General features: G+C 42.2%; 1 protein-coding gene across 1 annotated transcript in view; it reads left to right on the top strand.

The window, feature by feature from the left end:
* Positions 1-16,399, top strand: part of canb1 (Calcineurin subunit B) — a 44,358-nt gene that overhangs the window by 6,040 nt on the left and 21,919 nt on the right. The window contains 1 exon segment of the mRNA NM_001160568.1: positions 11,512-11,551. Within this exon segment, the coding sequence (NP_001154040.1) occupies positions 11,512-11,551 (40 nt within the window).

The following is a 16,399-nucleotide window of genomic DNA, read 5'->3' as shown; positions in this document are numbered from 1 at the left end:
AATTCCTCATCTATATACGGGAGCCTTAACAGTTCTAACAGTCAATTCCTCATCTATATACGGGGCCTTAACAGTTCTAACAGTCAATTCCTCATCAATATACTGAGCCTTAACAGTTCAGTCAATTCCTCATCTATATACGGGGCCTTAACAGTTCTAACAGTCAATTCCTCATCTATATACGGGGCCTTAACAGTTCAGTCAATTCCTCATCTATATACGGGGCCTTAACAGTTCTAACAGTCAATTCCTCATCTATATACGGGGCCTTAACAGTTCAGTCAATTCCTCATCTATATACGGGGCCTTAACAGTTCTAACAGTCAATTCCTGATCTATATACGGGGCCTTAACAGTTCTAACAGTCAATTCCTCATCTATATACGGGGCCTTAACAGTTCTAACAGTCAATTCCTCATCTATATACGGAGCCTTAACAGTTCTAAAAGTCAATTCCTCATCTATATACGGAGCCTTAACAGTTCTAACAGTCAATTCCTCATCTATATACGGGGCCTTAACAGTTCTAACAGTCAATTCCTCATCTATATACGGGGCCTTAACAGTTCTAACAGTCAATTCCTCATCTATATACAGAGCCTTAACAGTTCTAACAGTCAATTCCTCATCAATATACGGAGCCTTAACAGTTCTAACAGTCAATTCCTCATCTATATACGGGGCCTTAACAGTTCTAACAGTCAATTCCTCATCTATATACGGGGCCTTAACAGTTCTAACAGTCAATTCCTCATCTATATACGGAGCCTTAACAGTTCTAACAGTCAATTCCTCATCTATATACGGGGCCTTAACAGTTCTAACAGTCAATTCCTCATCAATATACGGAGCCTTAACAGTTCTAACAGTCAGTTTCGTAATCAATATACGGAGCCTTAACAGTTCTAACAGTCAATTCCTCATCTATATACGGAGCCTTAACAGTTCTAACAGTCAATTCCTCATCTATATACGGAGCCTTAACAGTTCTAACAGTCAATTCCTCATCAATATACGGAGCCTTAACAGTTCTAACAGTCAGTTTCGTAATCAATATACGGAGCCTTAACAGTTCTAACAGTCAATTCCTCATCAATATACGGAGCCTTAACAGTTCTAACAGTCAATTCCTCATCTATATACGGAGCCTTAACAGTTCTAACAGTCAATTCCTCATCTATATACGGAGCCTTAACAGTTCTAACAGTCAATTCCTCATCAATATACTGAGCCTTAACAGTTCTAACAGTCAGTTTCGTAATCAATATACGGAGCCTTAACAGTTCTAACAGTCAATTCCTCATCAATATACGGAGCCTTAACAGTTCTAACAGTCAATTCCTCATCTATATACGGAGCCTTAACAGTTCTAACAGTCAGTTTCGTAATCAATATACGGAGCCTTAACAGTTCTAACAGTCAATTCCTCATCAATATACGGAGCCTTAACAGTTCTAACAGTCAGTTCCTCATCAATATACGGAGCCTTAACAGTTCAGTCAATTCCTCATCTATATACGGAGCCTTAACAGTTCTAACAGTCAATTCCTCATCAATATACGGAGCCTTAACAGTTCAGTCAATTCCTCATCTATATACGGAGCCTTAACAGTTCTAACAGTCAATTCCTCATCAATATACGGAGCCTTAACAGTTATAACAGTCAATTCCTCATCAATATACGGAGCCTTAACAGTTCAGTCAATTCCTCATCTATATACGGAGCCTTAACAGTTCAGTCAATTCCTCATCAATATACGGGGCCTTAACAGTTCAGTCAATTCCTCATCAATATACGGAGCCTTAACAGTTCTAACAGTCAGTTTCGTAATCAATATACTGAGCCTTAACAGTTCAGTCAATTCCTCATCAATATACGGAGCCTTAACAGTTCTAACAGTCAGTTTCGTAATCAATATACGGGGCCTTAACAGTTCTAACAGTCAGTTTCGTAATCAATATACTGAGCCTTAACAGTTCAGTCAATTCCTCATCTATATACGGAGCCTTAACAGTTCAGTCAATTCCTCATCAATATACGGGGCCTTAACAGTTCAGTCAATTCCTCATCAATATACGGGGCCTTAACAGTTCTAACAGTCAGTTTCGTAATCAATAATTGGAAGAAACAATTCCATAAATGCATCAAGTGCAGTGCCTGGGAGCTCCTCATTACATCAGACCAACTTATATTTTATTTTATTTACATCTTCAACATAAGGAATCACTAGAAAACCTGATATCCTTCTTTAGGCCACTATATGATGGTCACTACATCCAATGGGCGTGGATACAGAGTTCTGGAAGCATTAGTAAAAGATGTGATCCATACACTTGTATGATACAGTTCCTGTACTGTTTGTAAACACCCTGGTAGGTTGATTAGTCATTTGAACCAGATTACAGGCCCTGGTTACAGAGAGTGGGTCTACCTTCTTGAGTGGACAGCTTGATGAAAACCAGTCTATATTCAGGTCTAAAAAAAAAGATAAATAGACCTATTTGTCAACATGGCACATTTTACCAAGATAATAGACACATATGAGATACGGTCTGAACATTATTTTGGGGTTCGTTGTGATGGCCTGTTTGGGATTTGGATCCCGACTCCTGTTTTGTAGAAATAATAAGGACATTTCGACCAGATAAACATCCCTTTTCCCTTTTTACCAGATAGATATCTTAATTTGCCTAGTTTGGTTTGATGTAGGGATGCATTAGCTGAACCAACAGTGTTGCCAGACTGATAATCATGCAAAATGTGTGTTGTAGTCTAATTGATTCTGAATGAAACATGCATTATTGATGAACAAACACACGGATAGTGGCTCTACCTTTCCCTCTCTCTCTGTCTGTCTGTCTGTCTCTCTCTCTCTCTCTCTCTCTCTCTCTCTCTCTCTCTCCCTCTCCCCCTCTCTCTCTCTCTCTCTCTCTCTCGCTCTCTCTCTCTCCCTCTCCCCCCCTCTCTCTCTCTCGCTCTCCTCTGAGATGCTTCATTTACATCTTAAGAGGCATATTAAGATGTGACCTTAAAACATCTAGTTTATTGAGGAGATGTGTTATGTCTGACACAACCAGCCGTGTTATTTCTGACAAAGGAAATGTGTTAAGTCTGGAACAACCATCCTCCACAGAGTTGATGTGAGGCCTTAACTTTGTAACTCTGTAATCCTAAATCTCCTTTCTTAACCCTTACCTCACTCAACCTGCATTTGACCAGTGTAGGCCACATATACAGACCTTAATTTATGTTTTTAAATAGTGCTTTGACACTTTTCTTGGAACGGGACTGACACGTTTGGGATTGATATTCGTATGACGGAAAGTGTGATGTATCGCGTATGTTATATGGAACACCAGGGAACTACCCAAGTCAGCATTGGGGTATTGTGATGTGTGTGTGTGTGTGTGTGTGTGTGTGTGTGTGTGTGTGTCATTTGTTGTTATGAGATCAGGGAAAGTCACATTCTAATCCCATGTAACCCCTTGCTAATCGCTGTTCTTAACATACCTTTGCAGGTCTAGACTGGAGGTAACACTGCCCCTTAGAGGGAATACTGTGTGTGTATGTGTGTATGTGTGTGTGTGTGTGTGTGTGTGTGTGTGTGTGTGTGTGCGTGCGTGCTCGTGTGTATTACACTGTCAGGAGATGTTTCCCCATCACTTTATTCCTGGGTGTAGCTAGGAATTATCCTGTCTGGATACTCCTCTATTTTCAATGATTATCCTGGCTGGATACTCCTCTATTCTCAATGATTATCCTGGCTGGATACTTCTCTATTCTCAATGATTATCCTGTCTGGATACTCCTCTATTCTCAATGATTATCCTGTCTGGATACTTCTCTATTCTCAATGATTATCCTGGCTGGATACTCCTCTATTCTCAATGATTATCCTGGCTGGATACTTCTCTATTCTCAATGATTATCCTGGCTGGATACTTCTCTATTCTCAATGATTATCCTGGCTGGATACTCCTCTATTCTCAATGATTATCCTGTCTGGATACTCCTCTATTCTCAATGATTATCCTGTCTGGATACTCCTCTATTCTCAATGATTATCCTGCCTGGATACTCCTCTATTCTCAATGATTATCCTGGCTGGATACTTCTCTATTCTCAATGATTATCCTGTCTGGATACTCCTCTATTCTCAATGATTATCCTGTCTGGATACTTCTCTATTCTCAATGATTATCCTGGCTGGATACTTCTCTATTCTCAATGATTATCCTGGCTGGATACTTGCAGGCCTGCAGGGCTAGGGTATCTCCCACTCAGTCAGGCACAACAAACACACACACACACACACACACACACACACACACACACACACACACACACACACACACACACACACACACACACACACACACACACACACACACACACACACACACACACACACACACAGGGAACTCCCTACTGGCTCCCACCCACGTTTTGGATTGCCAGGTTTTCTCCATGTAGTTAGATAGATTGAGTACTGTCACTGTGGCTAGCTGTTGTGGGCGAGGGGGACGGCAGTGCTGGACCGTGATAGACGGTTGGAGGAGGGTGGAGTGCTGGCAGCCCATATATTTACTGCACTGCAGCCAATACCAGGTGTCCCCAATTTCAGGGAGAGAAGGATATGTCCCTGTAAACCCAAGCACTACTGTACAAAAAGCTTATTTTAAATTCTTGTTTTATAGTTATTTTTTATAGCAGTAGTATCATTGAGAAATAGCTAATAGATAAGGAAGTATGAGAATGGTGCTGGAAGGGACAGCAGACATTTTATGGGCTCCTGACCCATTTTCTGAGCTGATTTTAACCATTTTTTTTGTACATATTGTTTCCGCCATTGTTTCCTATGACCTTAAAAAAGAGCTTCTCAACATCAGAACAGCTATCACTAACCTCCATTTTGGATGAAGATTTCTACTTCGGTGAGTCGGCAGCGCAGGACATACTGCTCACCCCCGGGACCAGGTCCTTAATCCCCGACACTCGGAAGAGGAAGAGACGGCGAAATAGAGGCCGACGAGCAGGTACACCGATGAATCTACTGCGGCGGGTGAATAATACACCCTGTGTTCTATTGGCGAATGTCACTGGAGAATAAACTGGACGAACTCGGTTCGAGACAATCGTATCAACTCAAACAGGGAGTACCAGTGACGTGCTCAATACGGAAGTGGCCCGATGAAGTGGATGCTCAACTACAGGACTGTTTCGCAAGCACATACTGGAATATGTTCCGGGATTCATCTGATGGCATGGAGGAGTATACCAGATCAGTCACTGACTTCAATTAATAAGTGCCTCGATGACGTCGTCCCCACAGTACATATCCCAACCAGAAGCCATGGATTACGGGCAGCATCCGCACTGAGCTAAAGGCTAGAGCTGACGCTTTCAAGGAGCGGGACTCTAACCCGGACTCTTATAATAAATCCCGCTATGCCCTCCGGCAAACATTCAAACAGGCAAAAGGTCAAAACAGGACTAAGATTGAATCCTACTACACCGGCTCTGATACTCTTTGCATGTGGCAGGGCTGGCACACTATCACGGGTTGCAAAGGGATACCCAGCCACGAGCTGCCCAGTGAGCGAGCCAACCAGACGAGCTAAATGCCTTCAATTTTAGTCTTTTATCAGACGCTCTTATCCAGAGTGACTTACAGTAGTGAGTGCATACATTTTCATACTTTTTTACATACGGGTCCCCTGTGGGAATCTAACCTACAATCTTGGTGTTGCAAGCACCACGCTCTACCAACTGAGCTACACGCTTCAAAGCAAGCAACACTGAACCATGCGTGAGAGCACCAGCTGTTCCAGACAACTGTTTGATCGCGCTCTCCGTAGCCGATGTGAGTAAGACCTTTAACGCATTACCAGGACGCGTACTCAAAGCATGCGCTGACCAGCGGGCAAGTGCCTTCACTGCTTAGTCCCCTCCTGTACTCCTTGTTTTCCTACAACTGTGTGCCTGTGCACCACTCCAACACCATCATTAAGTTTGCCTTCGACACAACGGTGATCACTGACGAACGATGAGACTGCCAAAAGGGAGGAGGTCAGAGACCAACCTCTTCCTCAACATCAGCAAGACAAAGGAGCTGATTGTGGACTACAGGAAAAGGAAGGCCGAACACGCCCCATTCACATCAACGGGGCTTGAGTGGAGCGGGTCGAGAGCTTCAAGTTCCTTGGTGTCCACATCTCTAAGGATCTATCATGGTCCAAACACACCAACACAGTCGTAAAGAGGGCACTACAATACCTCTTCTCCTTAGGAGGCTTAAAAGATTTGGCATGGACCCTTAGATCCTTGTAAAGTTATTCAGCTGCACCATGGAGAGCATCTTGACTGGCAGCATCATCGCTTGGTATGGCAACTGCTTGGCTACTGACGGCAAGGCACTTCAAGTTTTTTTGACTCATCACATATGCTACTGCTGCTACTGCTACTACTACTGTTACTGCTACTGCTACTACTACTACTACTACTGTTACTACTATTACTACTACGGTTACTAATACTGCTACTGTTACTGCTACTACTACTGTTACTGCTACTACTACTGTTACTGTTACTGCTACTACTACTGTTACTGCTACTACTACTGTTACTGTTACTGCTACTACTACTGCTACTGCTACTACTGCTACTACTACTGCTACTGCTACTGTTACTACTACTGTTACTGCTACTACTACTACTACTGCTACTGCTACTGTTACTGTTACTGCTACTACTACTGTTACTGTTACTGCTACTACTACTGTTACTGCTACTGTTACTACTACTGTTACTGCTACTGCTACTACTAGTACTACTGCTGCTGTTACTGTTACTGCTAATACTACTACTGTTATTGCTACTGTTACTGCTACTACTACTACTACTACTGTTACTGCTACTATTACTACTGCTGTTATTGCTACTGTTACTGCTACTACTACTGCTACTGCTATTGTTACTGCTACTGCAACTACTGCTACTGCTACAGTTACTGCTACTGCTACTACTGCTACTACTACTACTGTTATTGCTACTGTTACTGCTACTACTACTACTGATATGGCTACTGTTACTGCTACTACTACTGTTACTACTACTGTTACTGCTACTATTACTACTGCTACTACTACTACTGTTATTGTTACTGTTACTGCTACTGCTACTGTTACTGCTACTACTACTGTTACTACTACTGTTATTGCTACTGCTACTGCTACTGTTACTGCTACTACTACTGTTACTACTACTGTTACTGCTACTACTACTGTTACTACTACTGTTACTGCTACTGTTACTGCTACTACTACTACTGTTACTACTACTGTTATTGCTACTGCTACTGACGTGACGTTGTATTAGTACTGTTGCTCATCGAACGATTAAAGTTTCTAATTGCGTGATTAACTGAATCAAGCAATTATTAACTCATTAACCTGGGGCACCATGGGAAAACTAGTTTTTATTGAGTTTCTATTTCCCAAATTAACTAAAAAAATATCAGAATATTGATTTAACAACAGCCAGTTGCCTCTACCAATCTCGTTCTGAACGTCGTATAGCCCGTGAGTCTGCACGGACCCGGGTCTCACCAATGAATTCGTACCACACCAATCTTAGTTTAATATTTATTTACTAAAAAGCTAAAATGATGATAAAAGATACACATAGACAAAACACATTATAGGCTATTGATTAGGACTTAGTATAACAGGCCAACACACTATGGCGCATGTCACCCACGATGGGGATTTCAATAGAGAGAGAAAACAGAAAGTACACGAGAAATCTACATTTGGGTGAATTTCTCTGCTATGCTATTCTAACCCTAGCCTTGCCCCAAACTGCCGCTCTTATGGGTCAGAATATAATGATGTAATTACGTGGGGATGATCTCCGAGGATTCTCTGCGTAGGCCTTCAGCTGTTCGATGACGCACTACTCCGACGCACCTCTCTGAGAGCCCTCCCGATGTCAGTGTCCTTTTTGGCTTAGGAGTCTCCCTTGCTCTGGAAGGGGTCTTCTGAGGACAGACAGCTCTGTAGCTCAGAGCTCACAGCATAGGAATGAAACCCTTTAGATACCACGATTCGATGGGAGATGGAGGCTAGGTGGTTAGACTTGAATTCACCCGCTTAGACACAGCTACTCATCCGTAGCTTGGGTAGAAAAGGATTTCTTTGTCCTCAAACTTGCGTTGCGTTCTGGGTTCGTTGACTTTTTAGACCTTGCTGCAGATGTGGTCACGTAGGTCTCCTGTAAATTCTATACTCACAGGTTGTATACCCTCGGGTCAGAAGTGGGCGTAACCGCCTTTAGGGCAATTCTCTGGGCGTACCAAGTTAATGAGGCAAGGTCTAGATGTTATTCAAATCCAATTTTAGACAACTAACTGTTACATTTCATCTTCCCCAAAACATTCTCTTTGATTTGGATATTTTCTATACAACGTACAATGTATAAACATCAAACATATACTAGGAAAACTCTTCACATTACAATGTTTTCGTAATAACGACACCTATTAACCTTTAATAAAAAAACAAAAATGACATACATTTTCATATTCCATCTATCGTCATGACGACCATTGTGGCTGACGGAAACCATTGTCCCAAAGTGCCTTTAGTTCATGTTAATGTTCTGAGGCTGGGTCTCCATAGTAACAGGACAAAGGAATTTGTCTGTGGCCTGAGATTTACCAGGGGTGTGAGGGGTCATAAACCCCCCACATCTTCAGACCCCTGGATCTCTCCTCTTCTGTTGGGGTTGGGAGATAATCTGTAGGGTTGTGATCTCCTGTAACCTGACCTGATCAGGACAGTCATGCCACTACTGTTACTGTTACTGCTACTACTACTGCTACTGCTACTGTTACTGTTAATTCTACTGTTACTGCTACTTCTACTGCTACTGTTACTGTTACTGCTACTACTACTGCTACTGCTACTGTTACTGTTACTGTTACTGTTACTGTTACTGCTACTACTACTGCTACTGTTACTGCTACTGCTACTGTTACTGTTACTGCTACTGCTACTGTTACTGTTACTGCTACTACTACTGCTACTGCTACTGTTACTGTTGCTACTACTGTTACTGTTACTGTTACTGTTACTGCTACTGTTACTGTTACTACTACTGTTACTGTTACTGTTACTGTTACTACTACTGTTACTGCTACTGCTACTGTTACTACTACTGTTACTGTTACTGCTACTGTTACTGTTACTGCTACTGTTACTGTTACTGTTACTACTACTGTTACTGTTACTGTTACTACTACTGTTACTGCTACTGTTACTGTTACTACTACTGCTACTGTTACTGCTACTACTACTGTTACTGTTACTGTTACTGCTACTGTTAATACTACTGTTACTGTTACTGCTACTGTTACTGCTACTACTACTGTTACTGCTACTGTTACTGTTACTGCTACTGCTACTGTTACTGTTACTGCTAATACTACTGTTACTGTTACTGCTACTGTTACTGTTACTGCTACTGTTACTGTTACTGCTACTGCTACTGTTACTGTTACTGCTAATACTACTGTTACTGCTACTGTTACTGTTACTGTTACTGCTACTGTTACTGCTACTACTACTGTTACTGCTACTGTTACTGTTACTGTTACTGCTAATACTACTGTTACTGCTACTACTACTGTTACTACTACTACAGTTATTGCTACTATTACTACTACTACTACTACTACTACTACTACAGCTACTGCTACTGCTACTACTACTACTACTAATACTACTACTACTACTACTGCTACTACTACTATTACTACTGTTATTGCTACTGCTACTGTGACTGCTACTGTTACTGTTACTACTACTGCTACTACTACTACAGTTACTGCTACTGCTTCTACTACTACTACAGTTACTGCTACTGCTTCTACTACTACTACTGCTACTGCTACTACAGTTACTACTGCTACTACTATTACTGCTACTACTACTACAGTTACTACTACTGCTACTACTACTACTACTATTACTGCTACTACTACTACAGTTACTACTACTGCTACTGTTACTGTTGCTGCTACTGTTGCTTCTGCTACTTATTCTAAAATGGATAACATTATTTATTTTTCCTTGTCAATCTACACACCATAATGACAAAGCAAAAGCACAATTTAATTAAAAAATACCTTATTTACATAAGTATTAAGACCCTTTGCTATGAGAATCGAAATTGAACTCAGGTGCATCCTGTTTCCATTGATCATCCTTGAGATGTTTCTACAACTTGATTAGAGGCCACCTGTTGTAAATTAAATTGATTGGACATGATTTGGAAAGACACACACACCTGTCTATTTAAGGTCCCACAGTTGACGGTGCATGTCAGAGCAAAAACCAAGCCATTAGGTCGAAAGAATTGTCCGTAGAGCTCCAAGACAGGATTGCGTCGAGGCACAGATCTGAGGAAGGGTATCAAAAAATGTATGCAGCATTTAAGGTCCCCAAAAACACAGTGGCCTCCATCATTCTTAAATGGAAGAAGTTTGGAACTACCAAGACTCTTCCCAGAGCTGGCCTCCAGGCCAAACTGAGCAATTTGGTCAGGGAGGTGACAATGACACGGCTGACCCAGATCTGGGACTCGGGCTACCTGTAGCCTGCATTGCCACGCTACGGATCAGTTGATAGAGCATGGCGCTTGCAACAGACAGGATTGTGGGTTCGATTCCCAGGGCCATCCCATGATGTAAAATATATAGCACACGTAAGTCGCTTTGGATAAAGCGTGTGCTATGTGGCATGTATTGTTACCAGCTTGCCTGCCTGTTGTCTGTAGCCCACTTTAGGCCTACCTACACAACCGTGAGAGATGAGTTCACCATGATCTCATTAGTTCATTATGAGTCATCCCCATAGTAACGAGAGAAGCCATTGCGTGGTTATGAAAACGAGGGCCACGTCAGGTGTCGGTTGGGTTAACGGATGTCACCGGGTTGTAGAGGTTACATATTGATGTGTGTGAAGCGAGCTATAATTAGGCTCTGCTTTTTTTTATACTGTTTGGCTACTTTGTGGGAAATGTTAAAATAATTCATGATAAGATCATAAGCTCATTTTTTGTTTTCTGTTGTAAACCTATTTTGCTACCGTGTTCCCTAATGAACCCCATGTTCTATCTATCAGTCCCTGACTGATTTCCTTATATGAACTGCGACTCAGCCAAAGATCTTTGAAATTGTTGCATGTTGCGTTTATATATTATTTTGTTCGGTGTACAATGTTTTGTATTAACCTCCATTTTGAGATCGTAGCAGTGGGATAAGGAGTAGTTCCTCTACGTGTCTGAAACACCTCAAATACGTCATGAGGATTGTATCTCGTAGGTTTCCCACGTTTGACCAGTATTTCTGTTTTTTTTTTTACCTTGAATGCACATGACGCAAACATGTCTCACCTCTCGACAGTTTGTCCCGCATTTCTCACCTATTGCCTTCTGTTTCTCCTCTGTAGGGAAATGAAGCAAGTTACCCCCTGGAAATGTGCTCGCATTGTAAGTGTCTTTCATTTACTAACTGCCCGTTCTTAGCCAGAAAAGGAAACCTCCTCCCTCTGCCCTCTCCTACTTTGTCTTGTCTAGTCTTGCTTGCTGTATCTGTTTCCTCAGACTAGCCGACATTGTCATAGAGCTTCAAACGCTCCAAAGAAACCCAACCAAAACACAGACAGCGTAGATATGTAGATTAAACTAAGACGACACTGAGGGGCTCTGCCAGGCGTTCTGCTGGAACCAGGGGAGACGCACAGGGACAAGCAAGCAGCCTGAGGAGAGACTTAATTAGTCTGGGATATATCCAGCTCCATAAGGACCCCCCCCCCTCCTCTCCCCACAGACCATGCTTCTCCTCCAACCTTCCTCTCCCTATATCAACAGCTGTTCACCTCATCAGCCAGACAGGCAGAAAAAAGAGAAAGACAGAAATAGTGACAGACAGACAGACTGATGGTCCCAATTCTCTCCCTAGTCCTTGTCCTTGGCCCCAACTCTTCAATGTTTGTTTGCAATACTGTTGAAGCTCCACTCCAATGCTCAGACAGACAGACAGACAGACAGACAGACAGACAGACAGACAGACAGACAGACAGACAGACAGACAGATACTCCCGTGACTATCCCTCAGCCCAATTACTATTCTTCCTCCGCCTCCCCACACTTGTTCACTTCCCTGAAGGATTTTAAAAGCTTTGGGAATTGAACCTCTTACCCCAGCTCCAATATCCATCATGAGCTAATGGCTAACCCACTAAGCTAAATGTGTAGCGTCTTTGGTCAAGGAACTCTCGTCTCTCAGCTGGCTTGGGCCTGCTGCTGGCTGGGGCCTGCTGCTGGCTGGGGCCTGCTGCTGACTGGGGCCTGCTGCTGGCTGGGGCTTTCTGCTGGCTGGTGCCTTCTGCTGGCTGGTGCCTGCTGCTGGTCGGGGCCTGCTGCTGACTGGGGCCTGCTGCTGGCTGGGGCTTTCTGCTGGCTGGTGCCTGCTGCTGGCCGGGGCCTGCTGCTGGGCTGAACCAAGGTTGTGGGTCACATGACATTGAATGTGTGAGCTACTTCGGATTGCTTTAGTTAAGCCCCTGAAGTTCATTAGTTATTGAGCCTCACTGTTTGCAGCTACTATGTCAACTTCACCCAAAGACAGATCTGTAAAGTTAGGCTTCAATCACCACATCCAGACCAGTACAATAGATTCAACAGGTTTATGTTAGGTTTAACACTTTATGACCAGGCAAGTTTACACACACACTGGTGCTGTTATTGTCATTTTCATGACATTTTCTCTTGTACTTTATTTCAGAATTATTATTATTATTTTATTTTTTTTACAGATTTTATGGATTTTACTACAATTTCTACAATTACCAACTCAAAAAATGCAAAAAAAAAGTCCAAAACAAATCTATTTATAATACTTTTTATTATTGCTCCCCTAATGAATAGTTATTTATTACAGAGTAAAACAGCACAGATTTGTTTTTACATTTACAATTCTATTATTAACATTTATTTAGCAATTTACCTCATTACCATAACACAATTATTTTCTTCTTCTAATATTCCCTAAATACATTATCAATACATTATCAATACATTATCAACCTGTGCAGAGATTCAGTAGCGCAATACATTATCAATACATTATCAATACATTATCAATACATTATCAATACATTATCAATACATTATCAATACATTATCAACCTGTACAGAGATTCAGTACCCCAATACATTATCAACCTGTACAGAGATTCAGTAACGCAATACATTATCAACCTGTACTGAGCTCTATCAGAGATTCAGTAACTCAATACATCATCAACCTGTACTGAGCTCTATCAGAGATTCAGTAACTCAATACATTATCAACCTGTACAGAGATTCAGTAACGCAATACATTATCAACCTGTACAGAGATTCAGTAACGCAATACATTATCAACCTGTACAGAGATTCAGTAACGCAATACATTATCAACCTGTACTGAGCTCTATCAGAGATTCAGTAACTCAATACATCATCAACCTGTACTGAGCTCTATCAGAGATTCAGTAACTCAATACATTATCAACCTGTACAGAGATTCAGTAACGCAATACATTATCAACCTGTACAGAGATTCAGTAACGCAATACATTATCAACCTGTACAGAGATTCAGTAACCCAATACATTATCAACCTGTACAGAGATTCAGTAACGCAATACATTATCAACCTGTACAGAGATTCAGTAACGCAATACATTATCAACCTGTACAGAGATTCAGTAACGCAATACATTATCAACCTGTACAGAGATTCAGTAACGCAATACATTATCAACCTGTACAGAGATTCAGTAACGCAATACATTATCAACCTGTACAGAGATTCAGTAACCCAATACATTATCAACCTGTACAGAGATTCAGTAACGCAATACATTATCAACCTGTACAGAGATTCAGTAACCCAATACATCATCAACCTGTACAGAGATTCAGTAACCCAATACATCATCAACCTGTACAGAGATTCAGTAACCCAATACATTATCAACCTGTACAGAGATTCAGTAACCCAATACATTATCAACCTGTACAGAGATTCAGTAACGCAATACATTATCAACCTGTACAGAGATTCAGTAACCCAATACATTATCAACCTGTACTGAGCTTCAGTAACCCAACACATCATCAACCTGTACTGAGCTCTATCAGAGATTCAGTAACCCAATACATCATCAACCTGTACTGAGCTCTATCAGAGATTCAGTAACCCAACACATTATCAACCTGTACTGAGATTCAGTAACCCAATACATCATCAACCTGTACTGAGCTCTATCAGAGATTCAGTAACCCAATACATCATCAACCTGTACTGAGCTCTATCAGAGATTCAGTAACCCAATACATTATCAACCTGTACAGAGATTCAGTAACCCAATACATCATCAACCTGTACTGAGCTCTATCAGAGATTCAGTAACCCAATACATCATCAACCTGTACTGAGCTCTATCAGAGATTCAGTAACCCAATACACCATCAACCTGTACTGAGCTCTATCAGAGATTCAGTAACCCAATACATCATCAACCTGTACTGAGCTCTATCAGAGATTCAGTAACCCAATACATTATCAACCTGTACTGAGCTCTATCAGAGATTCAATAACTCAATACATCATCAACCTGTACTGAGCTCTATCAGAGATTCAGTAACCCAATACATTATCAACCTGTACTGAGCTCTATCAGAGATTCAATAACTCAATACATCATCAACCTGTACTGAGCTCTATCAGAGATTCAGTAACCCAATACATGGTCTTCACAATGATAGTGGATTTTTGCAAATGCGTCAGGGTTTTGTAACTCAATTTTCTACAGACATGTTTAAAACTGGTTTAATGAGAATCATCCATAAACACACACACACACACACACACACACACACACACACACACACACACACACACACACACACACACACACACACACACACACACACACACACACACACACACACACACACACTGCACTGGCAGCAGTCAGTACCTGAAACTGTTTCTGCCTGTTTGAGCCTCCAAAAATAACCATGGCCTGCTTGTTGGAGTTCCTTGTTGCTAGGGGTTTCCCAGAGCCAGAGCAACGGTTGTCAAGGGGAGGGGTTAGGGAGGGGAGCAGTTTTTTTTTTTTCTTCTCATGACCACATTGCTATAAATATTGAACCATCTCTCAGCCTGCGACACGCACGCACACACACACACACACACACACACACACACACACACACACACACACACACACACACACACACACACACACACACACACACACACACACACACACACACACAGCAGCAGCATTCATTAACTGCATTCCTTTGGTGTCATCCTGACTGGCCAGATATCAGATTTCACTAATGTACAGAGAACTGATTCACCTCTGGCCCCTCCACACACTGGCCTAGATGAGGGTGAAGAAGAGTGGGAGAGAGAGAGAGACAGAGAGAGATGCAGAGAGAGAGACAGAGAGAGACAGAGAGAGAGAGAGAGAGAGATGCAGACCGGGAGTTAGAGGGGGAGAGAGAGAGACAGAGAGAGAGAGAGAGAAGAGAGAGAGAGAGAGATGCAGACCGAGAGTTAGAGGGGGGGAGAGAGAGAGACAGAGAGAGATGCAGAGAGAGAGGCAGAGACAGAGAGAGAGAGAGAGAGAGAGAGAGAGAGAGAGAGAGAGAGAGAGAGAGATGCAGACCGGGAGTTAAAGGGAGAGAGAGAGAGAGAAGAGAGAGAGAGATGCAGACCAAGAGTTAGATGGGGAGAGGGAGAGAGAGAGACAGAGAGAGATGCAGAGAGAGAGAGAAGAGAGAGAGAGAGAGAGATGCAGACCGTGAGTTAGAGGGGGAGAGAGAGAGAGATGCAGAGAGAGAGAGAGAGATGCAGACCGTGAGTTAGAGGGGGAGAGAGAGAGAGATGCAGAGAGAGAGAGAGAGATGCAGACCGAGAGTTAGAGGGGGAGAGAGAGAGAGATGCAGAGAGAGAGAGAGAGAGAGATGCAGACCAAGAGTTAGATGGGGAGAGGGAGAGAGAGAGACAGAGAGAGATGCAGAGAGAGAGAGAGATGCAGACTGTGAGTTAGAGGGGGAGAGAGAGAGAGAGAGAGATGCAGAGAGAGAGAGAGAGAGATGCAGACCGAGAGTTAGAGGGGGAGAGAGAGAAAGAGAAGGAAAGAGTACTCTTTTTTTTTAAGTAAAAGGAAACTCCCGAGTAACACAATCCTACAGATACCTACCTATCTACAGGATCAGAGGTCAGAGTGGAGTTATCTCTCTGCCTCAGTGCCTGTACCTGTGGTTCCATTA

Source organism: Oncorhynchus mykiss, chromosome 20 (genome assembly GCF_013265735.2).
Source record: "Oncorhynchus mykiss isolate Arlee chromosome 20, USDA_OmykA_1.1, whole genome shotgun sequence".
Classification (NCBI taxonomy): domain Eukaryota; kingdom Metazoa; phylum Chordata; class Actinopteri; order Salmoniformes; family Salmonidae; genus Oncorhynchus; species Oncorhynchus mykiss.
This window is presented reverse-complemented; position numbering and strand designations above follow the sequence as displayed.